The 22,514-nt window shown below is 36.9% G+C and overlaps 1 protein-coding gene across 3 annotated transcripts in view; it reads right to left on the bottom strand.

The window, feature by feature from the left end:
• Positions 1-22,514, bottom strand: part of MYO16 (myosin XVI) — a 409,990-nt gene that overhangs the window by 112,471 nt on the left and 275,005 nt on the right. For all 3 annotated transcript variants that reach the window (XR_012660263.1, XM_075090704.1, XM_075090696.1), the window contains exons 17-21: positions 18,125-18,236; positions 14,567-14,684; positions 13,737-13,808; positions 13,086-13,221; positions 4,586-4,658 (exon numbers count right to left, since the gene is read on the bottom strand). Coding sequence is in view for 2 of the 3 variants with exons in the window: in XM_075090704.1 (XP_074946805.1) it covers positions 4,586-4,658; positions 13,086-13,221; positions 13,737-13,808; positions 14,567-14,684; positions 18,125-18,236 (511 nt within the window). In the remaining variant the exon portion in view is untranslated. The remainder of the gene's footprint in view (positions 1-4,585; positions 4,659-13,085; positions 13,222-13,736; positions 13,809-14,566; positions 14,685-18,124; positions 18,237-22,514) is intronic.

The raw sequence follows: 22,514 nt of genomic DNA, 5'->3' as shown, positions 1-22,514 counted from the left end.
CTGCATTCAAGTCACTCCGTTAGTTGTATCAGAGCTCAGTGTGCAGCAGCAGCCACCTATTCCACAAGCTAGTACAGAGACAAGCAAGACCATCTGTCTATGCTCTGGACAGGCAAAACCAAAGGAGGCTGATTTCTTCTGCCCAAAATAAAATATTGGAGTGTTCCTTCAGACTGTCCAAGTGCAAAACCTTGAGTGCGTGACCTCCCATCTGCTATTATTGAGACTGCAATGATGATAGAAAAGTTAAGTCATGTAACTTTTATCTATTCATATCAAAATAAGCAACACGAGCTTACATTTGGATAGTTAGAAACGGTCTCATGGCTGAGGCAATACAATTTAATTAAAAAATATTCTGTTATGGCTGTTTTTTTTGGCTAGGAAAGTTCACATGACAAAATTAAATGAAGTCTCAGCAGAGTTAACTGAAGAAATAACACAATGAGAAGTTAAAACCTATCACACCTAATAATAAACATAGGCGAAAATTCCTGTGAACACAGCTGGGTTGTACAAGCATTTTTGCTTCACCATAGTGACTCTGAAGTGAAGTCCTGAGTGGGTCAATGCCCTGTGCTTTCCAAGCCAGCGGGCTCCCATCACAAGAGATGTGCTGCACAGAGCTGCCACGGGAGCCATCCCTCTCCCAGCGCTCCACTGCATCACACAGATAATGCTGCACATACTTTAATGGATATAGAGATGAATGGGAGTCAAGTGATACTTGACTGTTTCCACAGTCTGCAGTGGTAATTCCGATAAACCACTTATATTTCCTATAAAAAGGAGGATACCTATATACTTTCTTCTGCAAAACTTAAGAATTCTACAGAGGCAAAATACCAGGAAAGAGCTAAATATTTTTTCAGTTTACAACTTGAATTAGACATCAGAGAGAAAAGACTACAAGAGTCCATTTCGTTTATCTGTATTATTGCTCTTTATGACGCTTCAACAACTACAGACCTCCATTTCTGTAGAAAGACCTGACCTTCTGCAGGGAGAAGAAAAGCTGTTCTTGCTACTCTAAGGTCTGGTTCTTCTGCTGTAATAGAGTTTTCTTAGAAACTGTTAGGGGAAAATGATACAGGCAACTTTATCAGCCTTCCCTCCTCCTTATTGCTTGTTATGTACATTTGCTGTGAATTCTTTCTGTTGGTGTTGCATGCTCTTGTGATCAAAGATAGCAGCATAAAGGTTTAAACAAATATCAGCATTCCTTGACTGCACTATTTGAGGTTGTGCTGTGAGGGAACCGTGAATAAGATCTAACCTAGCTTTAAATAAATACAGTCCCTCTCAAACAAGGAAACCTAAGAAAACACTGAAAACTAACATTGAAAACTGCCATTGTTATTTTTGGTAGAGCACTCATATTTCCTGAGATGATCACAAAATGAAGGCCATTTCTGCATAAATAGAACAGGCAAATCTGTGCTCACTTCTGACCATTTTCCAGTATGGCTGTATACAAAGCTGTTCTGGCACAGCAGGTATGCAGCTGCTCTAGGAAAATGCTGTTCCCAAGCTAATGATCACTGCTAGGAAGTGACTGTAAATTGTAATTGGGGTGAGCTAAAAGTGTACTGTAGTCATTTACCATAGCTCAGTTGATGAGCAGTAACTCACTGAGTCCTGGTAATTCAGAAGCTTTCAGTCTTTATTAAGCAATGACACCCTCAGACTGTGGCTTCTAAAAACACTGTCCCCTGTCTTGCAGCTTTTAAATTTCATACCAAAAATCACAACTCCACTCACTATCGCTTATTCCATGCACTTATTAATGGTTATTTTAGAATTACATCTCCCATTTTTGCGATCAGAAATACAGTGTACCACACATATGCTTTATAAAATGATGGCTTACCAGTGCTCACCAAGTACAAGGAAAACTGAACCCTTAATTAACACTGTTTTTAACTTCTCATGCGTTCTTCTTTGTAATCGTCTATAAAACTTTTCTCCTTGCAAGCTGTCAGTCACATCACCTCGCCTGCAGAAGTTACCAGATTCTTGGTGTAGACATAATTAACCTTACTTTTCTAGTTCTTTGACATCTATTGTCCTATGCATTGCTCATGAATCGTTCCTAGACCAATTCTTTGTTTGCCTTTTACATTTCAATCCTCTAATGGTTTGTCATTCCAACACACTCACCAGAGTGAACAAGTTGTTCTACCTGGTTTATCCAGCTCTCCTTTCCTGAACTGCCTTCAAACACAGTCTATTAAAATGAATTGCTTAAATTGCATGTGATTTAGTACCATATTGCTCTCATAATTATGGTATTAAACAGTCGATCAGCTGACCTGGTTTGAAGCACCAGAAAGATTCATGCAGCTGCTTGGAATGTCCACAGATTGGGACAATCAGGAGGTTTTAATCATTCTTGAAGAGCGTTGCATTTTTTTTTAAGAAAGCAGGCAAACAGGTATCACAAAGAATGCCTTGTCTTACACTAATTTGAAACAAAAGGTTCATTTTCCCCAAATGACTTCTGCAATGCCATTTTAATATATGTTAATCTAAATGTGATGAAAAAGAAATTTTTACAGCTCCTCCACTGTTTGGCTGTAACATTTAATGTTAATGTTCTGCATTCACAGGCCTTGACACTGGGCATGTTTGCAGACATGATGCAATGTTTTGCATGAGGACCCTATCTGGGCTAATAAGCCTGTTTGTCATCAGGGTTAATGAGCCCAGGCAGGATACTGAACTAGGCTAGACTGCTAGACAGCTCGAGCTTTTGAGTGCAGGCTGTTTTGGGTATGTCTGCATGATTACATTGTGCCACGTGGAGCCACAAGCTTCTTTTCTTCATTGACACTGCACCCTATCGCTTCAGGAATCAGATGCGTTAATCATATTACAGAGTCCATATAAGAATGAACTCTGTAATTCCCTCACCTCTATTCTATCTTTTCAGGAATGCAGTTCAGTAGTTTCTGAGGTAATGACTCCAAGTGTTACTCAATATTACTCAACAAAATGCATTCAGGCCAGGTGGAGGGATGGTAAGTGTCTCTTGAGATATATTTATTCAGAAAAAATAAAGTGAAAATGCAAAGTTGACTTTGAAATTATCATGTTTGCTATGCAGAAATCATAAAATAAATTACTTTTTACTAATTTTTAAGTCTCATATTTTCTCTTCAAGCATCCTCTGCAGTCACTAAGCAGAAAATTACTTACCCCAGAAATTCGAATTCATGGTATTTCATGATGTCAGTTGCAGAACTTATATAAGTTTCATGACAAAAACCAATGCAGAACAGAGTCCAAGGAAAATAGCCAGTAAGTCCCAAGATGCACCTCTCTCTTTTGAGATGCATTTAATATGTATAATATACTTTATCCTTATTCATTAGTGGGCTTTATGGAGTTGTTTTTGCATATATTCAGGCTGTTAAAATGTTTTTTGTTTTTCACTTGATATTTTCCCTAAAAGTACATATTCACACTGAGTAAATGACTGTGAATATTGGCACACGTCAATAGTCCTTAATCCAGCAAACTTTCAAGAGAGGTAGAACTGTAAAAGCAAACAGAGTTTTGTGAGGGGGGAACTGGAATATGTTTTATTTCATTCTTACATGCTCTTTGGAAGGTAGAGGAAGCTCACCCTGTTTGTGCTTTCAAATGTTTCGAAATCGGGTAGCCACGTAAACTACGCAAACTGAACTAATGTGGCTCTACGACTTCTATTTCACTAGAAAGTTGAGCCATAAAACAATGGATTGCTTGGAATGAAGGGGCAAATCCTGATTTCAAACAATAGCAGGTCCTTTGTTGTTGCTGATGCCATCTCTATTCTTTTCTATGCTTTGATTTTCTAGTCTGTGCTTTGATTTTCTTCTGCTGCATTACAGAATGAACAACTGAACAATAACTTAGACATCTCTTTCAGCATGTTGTGCAGAGTTGCTAATGCTTTCTGAAATACATAATTCACAAGAGCTTTGGTGCTCAGAGACTATATATTGAAGGCGGGCAAACAGTTCCATAATTTTTAAAACAATGTTTGATATTTAAATAGATTTTTAAGCATTAAATGAGCTAAAGTTTAATTTATTTTCCGTGGACATAATTCAATTTTTTAAAAAGTCACATGTTGTAAAGTCTCACAGAGGTGGATCTGCCAGTAATGGCACTTAACATAATATAGCATTTTCCTTCTGTTTTTTGCCAAGGCATCTGAAGACCTTTTGATCTTTCTTTGAATCCAGTGTATTGTCCTTCTACTCACTGACCTAGTTGAAGTACCCCTTCCACAACCATGAAAATGGACAACGCTACCTATTTTCCTCAGCTTGTCTTTTGGTGTTGGCACTACCCCCCTTCCAAATTTTTATGGTAGCTGGTTACTAGATTCTTTTAAAATTATGAATAACTGTACAAAGCCCAGGTTTTAATTCACACCCATATAGGCAGATGGGAAAAAAATATTTTAAGATCAAATTTTCTCCTCCATGTACATTTATATTCTGATCAAAACGCTTGTTTTGGCTAAAATCCAAAACCTTAATAGAAGAATTAACATTAACAGTTACAGTAAATTCAGTAAAACATAGGCACTTACCTGTTCAAAAGTATTCTTCTGAAATTCTTCAAATCCAAAAATATCCAGTACTCCAATTTCAAATACCTGGTCACTGGGGAAAAAAAAAAGATATTGCAGATACTAAAATTCAAGGAAGTGAATAATATATGTGTTGTTTCTGACAAAAGTATTTCTGCTCTAGGATGAAAGCAGGTTGTATTTCAAAAACATGGTATGAAATACACAAGCAGACCATGTATACAAAAGAATCAAAATTCTACCCACCCACCTATTATATTGAAAATAAATTTAAAAAGCAGGATTTAGAATTACTTTAGCAGCCACTTTAAAAACTAAATTTGTAAGAGAAGGAAAAATCTTAGCTTCTTTAAAGTCCAGTTTCTAAAGGTGTAGGTATCTACTCGCTCAGATGAGGGACAGCCATTTAGAGGAAGTTTCAAAATTGCTTGGTTGCACTCAGTTACCCCTTCCAGTTTATATTTCGACAGTCAGAACTGCTCCTACTAAATGTACTTCAAGGGAAACCTGTTAAGCCAAAGTCCTTTCTGTGCCAGCATTAAGTAGAGGTTGTGAGCTCAGGCTGCACAAGAGGTTACATCTTTCAGGGGTAAGAATAGTCAGGATTTGGGCATGAAGAAGACAGATGTTTCTTCTCTACATATATAAAATAATACTGTTGACAATGAATCTAATTCGTCATGTGCCACTGCTTGCATTCAGGGAAGGGCTTTTATTTTGGCCAGTGGAAGGGTTAGGGCACGGCAGTCCCCTAGGATTTGGACAGGAGAAATAGGAAAGGGACAGAGGTGATATTACTCTGCACTTACTTGGGACCAAGTCATTGTAAACCTGATCTGGGGAAGAAACTAAGTTCACTATGGGGAGTAAAATGAATGTTTTGGGATATCCTGTTGCCTGCTTAGGAAGGATTTGAGAACTGTATATGAAAGGGCTGGACTCAGTGAGATTGGGCTTTTTCTTTATTTTTTTCACTGTAAAAGAGGGTTACAGTAAAAAAGCAGTTGCAGTTTTGCCTATGTGAATGCAGTGGGACTTTCTCCAGAATGAAATGATCTGCCAGCAGGATGAAAGACTTTGCACTATAGCCAATGGCTCTCTGGAACAGGAAAAATCAGCAAAGGGAAAATCATTCAGCTTCCTGAGTATGGAGATGGACACTTTCTAAAGAAGATGGGTTTTCCTTTATCCTTGTCAACATAATTTGTAAATGTATGGGGTTTACGTATACAAATAATATTGCAACCTGCTGTTTCTGAAATCTACTCTTCCTTCCACTTTTTTCCTCCATGTTCCATGTTTCCTCTATGTCTAAATCTATGTGCTTATCAGAACATAGATGTAAAGGAGAAAATGATGATCCACTGTTGAAGTACTTTAGTATAGTTCTATTGCAGACGTTGTAAACATTAGCATCTAATTAGGCAAGGTTCCAGCCCTGAAAATAAATTCCCATATAACAGATGAAAAAAGTAAAATCCTAAAAATATTGAGTACTACACAACAATCCACAGGGATGAGCAGAGCCTTCTTCAGAAGTCATAAACAAGAAGTTCATCTTCATTTCTAGGACATACTAGTTCAATGCACTACTGATCATCACAAGACTTGGTTATGTGCGTAAATGTCAGACATAGAGAGTTGCATAATAAATTTAGTCTAAAATTACTTTGTTGGGCAGGAGAGGTTATTGTGAGGTCGATTAGCCTCCAAGGGAATTTCTACAACAAGAAGCATAAAGATATATCACCACTTCCATCTCTAGCAATGAGTGCAATTTAAAATATGTTTTAAAATGTAAGCCTCATTCTCAAGTGTTCCTGATTAGAGACGGGTGTACATTCCTTGCCACAATGTGTTTTCAACAAAACCAGTCCATTTCTATAAAAAATTAGACATTTTGAAAACAAACTACCTCAGACTAATATAGAAAACCAGAATGATTATGTTATTTAAATAAGTTTTGGAAAAAAAGTAATTTGGAATTTCAGAGCACTTAATAAGTTTTCATTCTTATTTTATTATTTTGTCATTTATCAATAGCTTTCCTTATAGGAAGGCAAAACATTAACTGCTATATACTATTGCACAACAGCTGAAATGCTGCATTATTTTTCACAATGATTAGGAGCTACTTAGCATGGATGGAACACCTTATCCCTTCTCTGTCTGATTCAATGAACAGATTTGAGTCTGGATTGCTCACATCCCAGCTGAGTTTCGTGACTGTTATTTTGTCAAACTAGTCGCTCTTACTTTTTCCCAAGGAACATACAAACATTTGCATAAGAAAAAGATCTAAATAAACTGACTTAATGAATTATTACAAATCAGGCAGAACAGGAACCTGGCCCTAGTTTCTAAAACTCCAGGTAAAAGCCTTAGCAGCCAGCCTATTGCCTACCTCAAATAATATTCCTTATCAAAACTGTGATATTTCCAAGAAATATCTTGATTTGCTGGAGATGCATTTGTTGACCCGCAAACACAGCATCCCAACTTTTTTGATGAACTCCACTTTATAATCTTGGCCTTGTATTATTAGAAGATACACACACTATATTAATAGAGCTGGCGGTTTTACATAATTAATATCTTGCCTACAGGGCAAGTATAACAGAACAAAGGTCTGTACCATCTACAATAGTGACATTTTATTACTACATTGTGGCATGCATTTGCAAAATCTCACCAAACATGAGAGTAATTTTCCATATTAAATTATTGCCCAGATTTTGAAAATTAAATAGCAACAGACAGCAGAACATAAAAATTAAAAGCATTGTTTTATATGTGGGTACAAATTATTTCGCTTTGTTTTTTTTCTTTCTTGTCTTCCTCTGTTTTATACCACTTTTCTTCTCAGAGGGAGGGTCCATATATGTTTTTCTTGGCTAACTGTCAATCATATTAATTCCAGCAAAATTACTTTCCTTAAATTAATCATAGCAGAGATTCCCAAGGCAAAATAAAGCATGAATGATCCCATGTTTACAAATGAAAGGGCATGTCACCAGTGTCTAAAAGAATAAATATTAGAAAAAGAGCACCTTTTGTTCTGAAAAATCCCCACAGTTTTCTTTAATTTTTATGGCTACTAAACACCACTGATGTTTTTCCTCATTATGCTTCAGATATTCAATATTTACTATGTATAAATAAAATAGCTATAGTTTTAGTGGGGACTGAGACTTTGATTTCAAGTTTGACAATATTTCCTAGCACAGAAATTAGAAAAACAGCAATTTGCCAATATTTGGAGAAGATTTTTATCTCTTAGACCAGTACATAGCTGTGTATAGTTAAACAGGCATGGATGTTAACCATAACTCGTTTGATTTTTTGTGATTTACAAAACAGCATTTTGACTGATAATATTTTACAGTGTCTTCAGTTTTGCCTTTTTCCTCAGAATGACATCTCTGTAAAGATGCCCTTCTAGACTAGGAATACCTTTTGATCTTGTACACTTAACAACTGCATTTTAAAGAAACTACAACAAAATTCTTAGCAACTCCTAAAAACAATACACATACACCAGATATTTGGTCTGTTCTTGGCAGACATCTTGCCATTCATCAGGAGATGATCTTGACCTGTTTGCCATTCCTGGCGAGGTGAACAGAATTCCCTTTACAATATTTCTGACCCAATGCTTCAGAAAAACCTACAGGATCTGATCACTCCTTTTTCATCCCAGATGGTTTTCAGCTCCGAAATCTATAGGGTTCAAGACCATTGTCATCTTTTGTAATCTGCCCACATAAAGCAGTGAGGGGAATCTGATGAGGCAGGATGATCTAATGTGCCTTTTCACCTGCCCCAGACAGAACATTTCTTGCTCTTCTCCAACTTCTGCCAGTAACTAGGAAGGAAGCCAGTAGGCTTATGTCTGATCTGCAAAAACTGGAAGTGATATTGATTAATGAGGAAATATTTCTAGGATTAGATGAAGTATATAACCTAGCCTTCACATGAGGACCCCCAGAATCCTACTTAAGGCTCCCTCAGTTCTCCCAGATTACACAGATTACATCCGTTGTCATAAATACGGTTCTTGAAGGGAACAGGCTGAATACTCCCAGTGGGATATGTTCTTCATCTCAAACAATTACTAAAACAAAGTAGTTTCTGAGAGTTTTGAGAGAGGTTTTTTCTGATTTTTTTTTTAAGATTCTGCGATTTTCGCTGAGACTTGGTGTCATTGCCACATCTCTCAGCCACCTTCCTCAACAACTGTAAATTTTTTTTTCATTTGATATTACCTTACTCAGGTGTGAGTGGTACAGATAGACAGTGGTTGGACACAGTGGAAACACTGGCTCCTTATCTGACAAACATTTCTTTGAGTGACTTGTTAGGTATGGCAGGAAGGGAGAAATATTTTTGCTAATAGACTCAAGATCTATAGCCCTCTCATCAGTAGCACATACTCTTCCCCAGTTATTTAAAGCAGAATTTGTTCTGTGCTTTAAAAAATTGTGTTATCTTGTTTAATGAAACACTGGAAATGATCCAGATCAAAGCAGATCTCAAAAATATATTATGCACCATATTTTATTAGATGCTTTGTATTGTTCACCTGTTTTAAAAATTCACCTACCTCCACATATAGAGACAATTCTTAGTGTGTTCTGGGTTCATGTTCTGAACAGGAACTCTCTTTATGTCCTTCCCACATTCCCAGCATCCTTCTACTGGGTTCAATAAAGATTTTAGTTTATGTTCTGATTTTTTTTGTCTTAAGCTGGGAAGATTTCTATTTCAGAATATTCCATTCTAGAAATCAGATAATGTGTATTAAGTAGTTTGCAAATGAGACTCCAGAGATCTTTCCTTTGCCCAAATAAATGTTGCCACTGCTACTCTCTGGCAATATTTGAATTTTGCTGGGAATAAGATTACACAGTCAGAATACACAAGCTTTCAGAAAATATCTATTTAGAAATATTTTATATGCTCTATTTGAAACAGAAATCTCCTATGGCTGACCTGTTGATACAGACAGAGGGTACAACTGAACGCTAGCTTTCTTTGCTTGTCTGTAACACAGCAGGCATATTGGCGCTAGCCCCATCTTCAGGCCACATAAGAGAGAAACTCTGCTGACTAGCTAATAAAACATCATGCTGTCTGCTTGCTAGCAGGCAGGGAAGGCTATATCAAGATTTTTTTAAAAACGTATGTACCTAATTAGCTTGTTTTTAATCAGGAAATAAAAACAATGTTTCAACTAGAGTTCACAGACACCCTTAAATTCCCCTAAATGGAAAGTCCTGTTGCGGAATGAGTCAGCAGTTCTTAAAACACCATCTTCAGACATTTTATTACTAATATTTGGATCACCAGATCCAACTTTGCCAATGTGCAGTCAAGCACCTTGAAATGCCACATTTAGGCAACTGTGAATGCTCTAGTCTCTTTTATCTACAAAACTGAAAACCAGCATACTTATTTGAATGGTCGTAAACCAGCAGTGAACTTTGAAGAGTTAAGAGACTTGGGAAGAAATTAACCTAGCCAATTTTTACAATAACAAAATCAGTGAAATGGGAAATCATTATATAAATGGGTGAAAATAAATATTAAACATTTAAAAAAAGTAATTATAACCACCTGCGAGAAATTTTAATAGCTTTCCTCTAATCCCATTCTAGAGGCCAATTACAGAAAAACAGTTTCTCCCCAGTGAATTTCTTTAAAACAATATCAGTATGAATAAGGTAATAAACCTCAAAGATACCTTGCAACCACTCCAAATTAGCATCCATGGTTGTAATTTAGTTCTAACTAGACAAAATCATAACTTTTTATGAAGGAGAACAACATTTCTGGAGGTGTCTTATCTCACTTAACACTGTCATTAAAACTCTTGCTTTATATTTATTGGATAGTATTTTAAAGTAATGAATTTGCTGGATTCTGGCAACACTTTCATCCACTGTACTTAATACCTCTACAGCTTGGTCTTTGCAGCTTTTCATAGAACTGTCTCGCCTTCCCTTAGATCTAACGGCAATCATGACTTTTACCTTTACTTGAAACCAGCCACAAGATATTTCAAGGTAAATATAAATCAATATTAATGACCAAAATCGAGTCACTTCACCATAAAAGTTAAACCCAGGTAACAAGTTTCCTCAGAAATGCCAAGATCAAATGTTTCTCTTAGAGTTACTAAGCGAATAAATCTAATTTTATTGCTTCATAAATTCTCACTGAAGTGGGATGGAAGTACAGGTAAGCTACCTCACTACACAACAAAAGAACTCAGTTAGAAACCTTATTCCAGGTTTCTGATGAAGACTTTATCCCACCTGATAAGTAATAACTTTCTAAGTTTCTGACTGGGCAACAAAGTGTGGCCTGAAATGTATTAGCCTAATTTAGCCACATTAATTAATTTGTTAATTAGTAAATGTAACTTTGGTGGGTCTTTAAGCAAAGCTTTGTTAAAACTGCACCAAACTGGAGGTATAATGCTGCTAATTGATAGAATTGCTCAGATGTATATGAAGCAAATCTGAACCACAAATCACAGATTCATGCAATGACTTACATTAATCCAACTTGCATCTTTAACTGTGCTATGCCTTGATTTACTATTACAGGTTATACAGTATGATTAGGCTGGACCAAAAAGAGCTGGGGGTGGAGGAGGTATTTTCTTATCTTAAGCTGGCTAACTCAAGTGAGGTTGAAATATCAATGAAGGACAGTCGAATTCATTTTCACTCAAAATAAGCTATTTAGCTTCAAGTTTGGAAAGGGACCTGAGGCTGAATTTGGTCTGCTAAAATTTAATATGTTTTGTCAGCACTGCCAATATATCCTGAGCTGGTTAGCCTCCTTTAGCCAGCCTAAAAGAACTCCCCTTTTTCAAGTATAGGTATAATATGAAACTGTTGCAAATTCCTCATTCCTGTCAGCATTAAAGAGCTGTAATGTTTTAGCTAGGACTTACAACATCCCATAGTCTTCAAGTTACTACTCAGGTAGAAATAGTTTCACTGAGAAGTATTTCCACAAGGTAGAAGTCACCTCAGGCACATATGATTTCACTAAAAGGAGACCACAATGTAAACAATATACAAACAGTGTTGACTTTCATTACTTGAAGATACTATGGCACGTAGAAATTTTAGGGTTGCATTACTGAACAACAGAGATACACAACACCCTATTCTGAAAGACTGTGAGATATCACATTTCAAAACTGCTGAATTACATATTGAAAAATTATTTCAAATCATTTTAGTAGCGTTTTAATATACTGATTCTAGATTTCTTCCTCAATGACCGCTACAAATGAGCTCACTGTAATTAGGAATATGTGAGCTGTCTATCACAGACATGCACTGAGCTAAGCCCTTGTTCCACAAATGCCAGGAACAAATGGGGAGAATTGAATGTGACCACATGCCACTGTCCTTCCTTGTTATAAACACAGTATTTCAAATTAGGACATGGATTGAAAGTTACGTTAGCTTGGTTGTCCAGGTGCCTGCAATTGCAAGGGGTTGTACAATCAGAAACAGACAAGTAAAACCATTCCTTACTACTGGCAAACCTTCCTTTTGCCTCCAGCAGGAAGCTAGGCACTCTGGTGGTATACGTAATGATAGAAGGCTTTCATGTGCAGAAAATGCTAAGTTAATCAGGCATGGTAGCTTCTTCTCTTAGCTAGGCCTATAGAAATGTGATTTATTACTAGTTGGTCTACAAATAGGATAGGAATAAAAAAAAAAGATTTTGAAGTATTCAAACTCTTAACAGCTCTAAAAGAGGACACTTGATATATATTTGTCCTAGGAAGCCAACACAGATATGATATAAGGAAAAAATACTTATTCTTTTTTTGAAATTTCATGTCTGTCTTGTGTGGATTTCCATTCACCAATAATGCTGAGACATCTTGTACTTAGTGTTTGTAAGAAAGATCATCTGAGCATGAGAGATGTTGAGCCTTGGTTAAATTACATGCATATTGTCATCTAATTATGTCTACTGTCTTAGTTTGCTACTTTCATTCTACTGAGACTTCTTCTGTTTGTTTGGTTGGTTTTTTTTTAATGTTTCTTGACTGCTCCACTGACTCCATTAATTAGCACTCATTTTTTCTAAGAAGTCACGCTGGATAGCAACAGCATTTTATTCAGCAGATGATAACCTAGAGACATCCAGAACAGTCTTAGAACATTTAATTCAGTGAAGTTTAAACATTCATTTGAAGGCCTTTGAGCAAAATTCATTTTTTAGTACCCTGTGCTAAGGTCATAATTTTCCGGACAAAGAACAAGAATATTCTGCACTTAAAAAACCACCAAGCAACTTTTTGCTTTTTGCTACAAAAGCAAATAAATAAACAGATATGTTACTGAGGAAACAATTTGAAGGAATGGCCAGTGATTTAAAGATCCAAGCATCACTATCATGCTATCATAAAATGCTTTAAATGATAACACATTTGACACCTAATAGTTTGTAATGACACTCCTACCTGCCAGTCTCATCTTGAAGGTAGCAGTTCATCGTGTTGGCTAAAAAGCTAAATAAACGACCATATAGAGATTTTGCCAAGAGATCCCGGTAAAATTCTGCAACTTCTATAGTGTGCCTCCTTACAATCATGTCTCCTATGAGGGAAAGCAGAAAATGGAGATGAAAGCATACTGTGAAGCTCACCTTAAGTAATTTTAGCAACAGTAAGTCCTTTCACCCTTTCTACTTCTCCTTTCCCAAATATATAAAATGGTGTTAGTTCCTTTCTGAAGCCTCCAGTGAAAGACGAGAAGACTGTCAACACTCACAAGATCTGAACTTTGTCAAAATTTATTTTTAATTTTTTTTTAGGACACTCCTGTTGACTTTAATTCATAGTATTAATTTCTCATCTGTTATCTTGACACCCTTTCGTAAGATTAATCAGACTGTGAAACTGCGTTTCTCCATATTACAGAGACATTTCTAATTCAGTGGCCCAGTCTGCATATTGCATGGCAGATAATCCTACATATTCCTCGGAGTGTAAATTTACAAGAATATATAAAAAACAAGAAACAAAAATTATCTGCTTTTGAAATTCTCAAATCAGAAGGATCAAAATGCCACCAGGTCTGATCTATGAGAATGCAACTTTGGAAAAGATTACCTTTAAAATACTGAACATCCGTTGTTAAGGCTGAAGCAAGCTCATCTGGTGAAACCTGCAGCATCCCTGCCACTGAAATGAAAAGAGAAATTAAAGAAAGCCTGATGTGTGCTCCACTGCATATTTTATTTTTTATAACAGGTTTTCTTATGTAGATGCTATTTTTAATAGTAAAAGAACCCACACATTAAAGAAAAGAGTGCTGTCACAGGAGTAATCAAAATTAATGACCATATCAAATTGGATTACTATAATCAGCACTTTGTGAAGTTTGAACATATCTGTATATTACATTACGGCTTTCTTTCCTCTTTAAAGATTACTCAGGACTTTCCCCAGGGCTTGGCAGACTTTCTCTTGCATTAGAGTTAAGGTATGCTACTTATTGACATTCTGTACCCATAAGCCACTTTGAGGAGATTTGTTAGGGACCAAGAAGGCAAACTTCAAAGCATGAAAACAAGAGATCCTTTTAAGACACAGATTTTGAAAGTAAGGAGTTCAATTCCATGCAAATTGTTCAGCTGTTGACAAGCAGCACAAAAGCGTTTTAAAAGAAGACTGCCCGAAGTGCACTGTACAATTTCTTTCGGCAAGTTGTAGCATTATATATAACATTGAATTAGATATTTTGCAATATTAGTATTTTATTTCATCCCATAAAAACCTGTAGTTTATAAAACATCCAGGTCAATTGGATACTGTCTTCCCACAGTAACTTATGAATTTTCAGAAGCTTTTCTTTTGTCTCCCTGGAACAGTGTTTCCATCTGTCGGTGGATCAGCGCAAGTGCCCTGATCGCGACGCTCCAAGGTCACATTCTACTGACCTTGTTCCAGTAGCTGCAGGTCTGACACGAATGCTGTCTCAGCGTCTGTCAGAGCTGTAAAGTGAATGTCTCCAAGATGCAGAATTGCTGAGAGAATTACAAACAGGTTCTCCACCTCCTGCACATATTTTATGCAGAATAAAGATAAAGAAGAGATCTGTTGGGCACGCCAGTGAAAGGCAATGCTTTATAAAAATACAAATTCTATTAGTTTGTATCGTTGGCATTTGCTAAGTTAAAAAATACTTGTGTGAATTGCTAACAGGAAATTGGGGATAAGAAATCAAACTGGAACCTCTCTAGGACATAAAACAAGATTACATTTTTTTCTTTTGTTTTAATGTAAAGCACATTAACTGCTGAGTTAAGAATTTTTTTCAGTATGTGATTAAAAATGCTGAAATATCTTTAATGGATGCAATATTTCTGCAAGAAATAAACGTATCTTCTCCATAGAGGATTTCCATCAAGGCAAATTCTGTATCCGGGAATAGCAATGTTTGTTTTTTTTCTCAGCCAACTGCATTCACAAAGAGTCTAGCTCTAAATTATAACAGGTTCCTGGTAGTAAAAGCTGTAGTTAAGGTCTAAAAGAAACGAAAGCATCCTTCCTTAACTACACACTTTCCCCCCATGATTGCATGCTATGCTCTTATGCCTCTAAGGCTGTGAAGCAGATATCTTTAGGGCTAGATTTTTCCTGGCCTCATTGCTACCACAGCAAGAAGAGAACTAATTTTCTTGTTTGTTTTTTTTTTACTGTTTTTAAATTCAAGCAAAAAAATGATCCACTAAATATGGACCAAAAGTGCTACGACATGAAAAACATTGTGTGTTTTTGCTTTTTGTTGTGGGTTTTTTTTTTTAAGGTCAGTTATAGAACAACTGTGCTCCTTTAAAATTATGAAAGAGGAAACCTGATATCCACTAGAGCATTACGTGGCATTATGCACAGCAAAGTTAACTGATAATTCTTGAAATATTCTTGAGAAACAATAGTTGGAACCGGATCCTACTGAAACACTAGAAGTGACAATAAGAAGTCTCACTTACTGCAATTTGGAGAATAAGGTTAGAAGATATACTACAAAGGAAATACTTAGCCAATACATCCCCTTTATTCTCAGGTGACTGCAATGAATTCAGAACACACTGAAAGCTTGGATGACTTTTCATCATTTTTCAAAAGCAACAGGCCAAAAAAAAGGCTTTTCTTCTTCTTCTTGTCCCTTTCTGTAATAAATATGCCTGTCATCAGAGGACGTTAAAAAAAGCTTACGGTCTTTCTGGGATACAGTCTACAGCTCCTCCAATGCTGTTTAAGCAAGTTTGATTCTCTAAACTTCATTTTAAGACAAGAACTTGCAATCTTTTACTATATGAGGTAGATGTTAATAGGGCAACAGTATATTTTTCTATTACACAGTACCAAAGCTGAAGATTTAAAAAAGCAATATATACAGGCGAAGTCTGAATGAGATAGCTCTTTACAATAGAAAAACTGTCATGCTACTATAGCATTCAAGCTAGGGTGTTACACCCTGCTTCTTGGGAAGGCCTCCTAGGCAAGATGGAATGGCACTCTAGGACAGCACACTTCTTGCTTGTTTGTTAGCTTTTTGAAGTGGTTTGGGAATGACTGTACCACACTGAATTACGGCAGGCTGGGATAGCTGTTTATTCTGGTGATTTTGGTAGGGGCTCGCATTTAGTTCATGTTCCAGATTCTCAAACACTTTCTTACTGTGCTTTAAGATGCATGTTCCCTCAACTTTAAAACAAATTTTTAATAAACATTAACATACTTTGCAAGATACCATTAAAGACTGCTAAGGAATGTTTATGTAGTTCTTCAGAAAGATAACCTACTCTATCATTAAATGTGGCTAGATAGTCAAGCAATAATACATACAGACTTTTCCAGGTACCTCAGAAGTAATGGGTAGAAATTTTAGGAGATGCATTTTGTCTACATACTCCCCTCTAACCTCCAGCACAGGAGATCAGCCTGCAGTACTCTGGGCTTCCACAGATTTCTACTGTCCTAAATGATTATTTTAATACTGCCTGGATATAGAGGAGCCGTGAAGATGGTTTCTGCTTTTCTGAGAGGCAACTTACTTCCTTTCAAGAAATCTGAGCAAAGTGACGTTGAAGTGCTGGTTCCAAAAGAATACCGTATTTTTCTATGTAAAGTGTTCTCAGACACTTTCTGCAGGCTTCTAAAATGTGAATTGTTATGCATTCACTTCTTTATTTATTGGCTGAACCCCTTCCTCAATAGAACAAAAAGCTTAAAGAGTAAAGGGATCCACCCATCCGTGTCACTGGGCTAAATGCAGAACTGCCTGGGAATTTTGCTACTGAAGTTTACAGGTGCAGAGCTTAAGTCATTAAGAATAAGGAATAATTCTGTCAAATATAGCCATATGTGCTCAATTTTCTACATGGCCACGTGAATATTCATGAAAAAAACCCCACTCGTTATATTAAAAGGTGGCATAGGTTAACAAAGAACATTTGTTACTACCTTAGGTAAGGAATGCCAAACAACTACATGATGTACCATTGCCACAGAAGTCTACCTCACACCTAAATAACAGTTTCAGCAGACTCGCAAATTTTTTGCTGATAGCCCTTGATCCCTTTTTATTACAACTGTTGCCCATCTGTCATCTCTTATGATAATCTCGCACACTGTCACATTAACTTTTCCTCTGCTTGCTTCTTATGATGCTAAGTATTATGTAGGGGTAAAGAAGTTTTTAGCTCCTTCTAGACCTACTGTTGCCTAGGCATTTGTTTTGCAATAGTGTCCCAGCTACAGTGTGCTAGGTAGCATACACCTATGTATGAAATATGGAATTTGTTAAATATGCTAATATCCTGAAGGGAATTACACAGCTTACATGAGCTCTTATACTTAGCCCTCCCATTTCTCTGCACTCCCCTCAAACCTCTGTCCTCCAGAACCTTTCCTTGATTAATTTTCCAAATTATTTTCTTCAATAGCTTTATAGGATTAAAAAACACAAGACCTATCTTCTTGTTGCTTTTTTGGGGTTTAGGTCAGCTCTTTCCAGTTACCCAGCTCTAATTTTGTTTGACTAAATATGTATTTACTTTTCTTCCAGGTGCTGCTAGCAAAGGCATTTGGAATGTGTGTTTCACAAAATTAAAGGGGACAGATAATCAGGAAGAGAAAAAAAATTCCTGTGGGTTTTATGAGTTTCTGTCATATGGGATTTGATTGTTCCTTTTTATCTATGTAATTTAATTGTTCAGAGTATTATACCGTGAAGCTGTTTTGTGAACCTTTAAGAATGAAAAAGATTTACATTATTGGTGCTGTGTCTAATTAAAAGTGATTACAGTAAGTTCCCTGGAGAGAACTAGTACTGTATGTTGTTTCAAGGTCTTAACCAACAGAAAAAAAGAAAGACAGAAAGGCACTCCTTTTCCCCACAAAAGGTTATCAGTGAGAGTTCCTTATGGCCTGCTTTTAACTAAGTAATATGGCAATTTTAGACACAAATAACATAACCTTGTGTAACTTACCAGGCTATTGAATCCCATAGCACCTAAAGCTTGTTTTAGTAGGGCTAATTTTTCCCTGTTTTGAGGGTTGGCTGTTAACATTGTCTCGTCCAGTACAGTCTGGTTTAGGTACCTGCACAGAGGAAAAACAGCATATATAGTATTTACAAGGCTGGTGCACAATCAGACTTTTGAGGTTAAAAGCCAACTTTGCCCTTCTAACCAGAGGTTTATTACAGATTTCTCTTAGCCTTTGGAGGCAACAGTACCAGTGACAGAATGCTCTGTATTTCTTTCCTTAAACTTTTGCTTAAGGCTCCCCCCTGCCAACTTTAGCACTACCTGTAAGCTAAAACTTCAGACTGAATTTGTGCTGCTGAGAGTTCTGCCGTTCCTGCACTACCAGAGATTCCCCTTCAGAAGGAAGATGTGAGGACATCCTCTGATAACTACGACTGCTTTAAATTCCCCTCCTGTTGGCTAGAGAATAGATCAGCTCTTATTTGCCTGATCCCACGATGATCATATGCTCCCTTAGCAGCTGAAAGGGTGACAGGTATACTCAGCATCTCTTAGATCAAAGTAGTAACTAAATACATAGAGTAGTAAGCGTACAGCCCTTAAGCTGTACTGCTTTGCACACTGTGAAGCAAAAGCAAGTTTTACAAACCTTCCCAAAAATAATTATCAGAAGGCAGAAAGACACCTAGTGCAGCAGCTGACTCAGGAAAAACCAGAACCAACATAGAGAGTAGGAACACAGAACAGGAGAGTCAGAAGCTATAGTACAACAGACTGAAAAGAACAGATTGAAAAGAACAGATTGAAAAGAACAGCAATCTAACCTCGCAGTGTATTTTGACTCTCTTGACACGTCTATGGGACAGATTTTTAAAAGTATTCAGGTACCTTTACACAGCTGAAATCACTAAGAATGAGGTGTCTGTATATTTTATTGAATCTGATTTTTAATTATAACATGCTAAGACTGTAAAAAGATGTTTTCTTTTATCATTATCATTAAAATACACATTCATCACACAATCTACAATCGTCACAAATGTCACTTACATCAACAAAAGAATTCCCCACACCTAAATCAAAATAACACCCTCAGAGCACAAACAAAGGTGGACAGTTTATACATACTCCACCCCTCATCCCTTCACCACAGTAACAACAAGAATTCCCCACAATTATTCTGCCCTCTAATAATGTTTGGTCCATGATGGGAAACAATACTGGTTTGATTTCTGACAATTCTCGTTCACAATCCTGTTCTAATCGCACTATAGATGAGACACAGTTTCAAAATAAAACTCCCATTACCACAGAAAGCCTGGCAATGCTCTTGTAAGGGACGTAGCTCTTGTAAAGGTGGCATTTTATGTGAATGTGTGTAGCTTTTAGAAACACGTGGAAGGATGATTTAGTATTTGCACTTTTCTAACTGATAATGAGGTTTATGAGGTATACGCAATGAAATGCAGAGCGCACTTTTAGTGGATTGGTACCAGATTTACCCATGTGGATTTCCCTTGGAGTGACAATGGCGTAAGTTACCCCGGCAGGTGGGCAGAGGAAGAACGATGGGGAAAAAAACCTGTGCCTGGGTGCATAAGCACTTTTTGCACCCACAGGAGAACTCAGTCAGCAGATATCTCAAGTACAAACAAGCCTCAAATCACGGTGGCTAAAGCTGGTGAATTAACACAACCTTTGAGAATGTGGGTTTGTGAGCATCACTGCCAGAGCTCCGCATCGTTTCCTTGAGGTTACTAAAAACATTAATTTTCTCCAAATCAGGTAGATACAAATGATAGAACAGCTGTCAGAATAGCTAGAGCAGAAGAGACAAAACATATGCCAGATATATGGGGTTTTTTAGGGTGTTGGTTTTTTTTTTGCATTGCCTGTATGTTTCAAAAGGAGACTAGAATACATCTGATACTGAATCTGGCATAGAACCTACTGGTATAAAGGTTAATCCAGCAGAAAATTTTCCACTGTTCTGAACTGCTGCATGAGCTTATACCAGTTCAATGTTGTGCATCATGTCGTGGCATTTTTGACCCAAAATTAGGAGATTTACAGCAGCATCTACTCTGCTGTCAAAATATCCTATTGTTGGATGGCTGGAAGACTTGGAAGCTTATGGCCATTTCTGAAAAAAAAGCCTCCTTTCTGATGTTCTCACTGAATAATTCTTTGTCTCTTTCTCTGTGTACTGAGCAGGGAATACTCCTTCCTGTCCTGCGAAGGGAATACTGTATACTTCTCTTATTTAAGTGACCCCATTTAATTAGCACTTTTTAGCATAGTTGAAGTGCTACTGGGTATTGCCGCAGCAAAAAGATGCGTGAACACTACCAACACGGGTAGCAGCATAGCCACAAGTGACCCAGAATGCTCATTTCCTTGGAGGAAAGAGCTGAGCTGTGATATGAACCAACATGCAGCAGTTCTTGCCTTCAGCGCAAGCACTTCTTGCTGATACAGCAGGGGGCAAACTGGGCACCTGCCAAACCAGATGCCTGTGGCTCCAACAACCCGTCCATAAAGTGCAGCATCTGCTGGGACATGCCTGTTGGAAGACAATCTGACTTTCCCCATATAAATATCCTGAAGATTTAATCAGCAGATGTGCTGGTGCCCTTGGAAAGGGCTGCCGTTGGACATTTTCTAAGGTGCACTTGAACTTAGAATCAGTTTCCCCAGTCTAAAACCAATTGAATTCTTTTATAACGTGTCACGAGGCCCACTGTTGATGGATATCATATGACTCCCCCAAAAAGCAGAAAATATACAATGTAGCAGAGTGGGGCTATAATATTACTAGCTGTACAAGGAATTACATTTTTCTAATTGTTGCTAAGCTCATTGTACCTCAGAAACATAGTGACATAGAGATAGAAATATAAAAAAAAATATTTCGCTTGTAAAACAGTTCCCTGGCATCTCCTTCTTTCCACCTTAAAGGCCCTGAGGATGCAAAGGGCTTGAGACAGCCTTTGTAGTAATAGTACTATTATCACCTATTTATGCTTAAGAAGCAGAGTCCAGAACCAATTTTAAATTGTCACCTCTCCTACAAAAATAAGGAAAGGGGAAAGAGATGTGTCATAGCGCAAAAGTCCTAATAATAATGAAACTTTTTTCCCTGCAGATACATCATTATTCCACAAAATGTAAACATTTTTTCAATATGTATAACTTCCCTCATATTTATAGTGCATTTTTGTCTTCTAGCATTCAAGTGGTCTGAATAGAATTGCATTGCTAGTGATGAAGAGGGATTAAACTGCTTAAATGTTCTATTGTAAACCTACCATGGAGATTTTCTTTATTATCTTTACTTAGATTTTTGTTATTGCAGACTACAGTGTTATAGCCAACATATTTATGAAAACCTATGCTGTTACTTAGGTGTGTGCAATGTTCCTATAATTTTCCAGCAAGGTAGTCTGTGTTCAAATGCAAACCAGACCTGGTGACTCCTGAATTCCTTGCTGCTGAAAACTTTAGTAAAAGAGGTACCACTGCTATACAAGGCAGGGGTGATGTTCCACAATATCTGATGCGTGCAGGGTGCACACCAGCTGTGGACTTATCATAGTTGTATTAGCCTTACCTGCATACCTCTGTGTGCAAATTCATTCTGCAAATGCGTGTTCACATTAGCTTACTGTAGCTTTAGAAAAAGATTCTTAGGTTTTGGCTGAAGTTGAGCCTTTTAGCTGAAGGTAGCTGCTCTAAGAAATTATATTCCTCTCTCTAGTAAAAGTGACGAACCAAACAGTGTATGCAGTTCTAATAAACTCCTCTCTACTGTCTTACCATTTGTTTAAATGCTGCCATGTCGACATTTGCACTGGACAATACTCTTGACAGACAGCTCAGTGACCATTTATTTCAAAAAAAGAAAAAACTTACTGTTCCACAAAACGGGGTTCTTTTAAGAAGACAAACTAATCAATAATTGTATTAGAGTGTAGTCACTTTGAGTAAAAGACAATGCTGCATTAGACAGACAATTTCTTGAGAAATGTGAGACTACCTTCTTTCTGATTTTTCTTCTAACAGTTCTAATTTGCAGCATTGTAGCATTCTTAACTATTCTAGTTGAGAAAAAAAAAATTACTATTTAGAAGCAAAAAATCAATGGTGGTAATTTTCCAGTATATTGCTTATCATAGTATAGAATTTTTCAAGCATCATTTGAATGACATCATAGATCAAATTTTCAGGTAGGGGTGTGACAGCTGTGCCCAAGAATATAAAAAAATACTTACTATGACATAAAATTCTTTATGTATTAACTGCCCATATAACTCAAAAGTTACCTTACCTGTTTACCTTAGCATTCTCATTATAATAGTTACATGTAATAATGATTTGGATTATTCAACTT

The sequence above is a fragment of the Phalacrocorax aristotelis genome, chromosome 1, assembly GCF_949628215.1.
Source record: "Phalacrocorax aristotelis chromosome 1, bGulAri2.1, whole genome shotgun sequence".
Taxonomy (NCBI): domain Eukaryota; kingdom Metazoa; phylum Chordata; class Aves; order Suliformes; family Phalacrocoracidae; genus Phalacrocorax; species Phalacrocorax aristotelis.
Note: the sequence above shows the minus strand (reverse complement) of the source record. Positions and strands in the feature narration are given on the sequence as shown.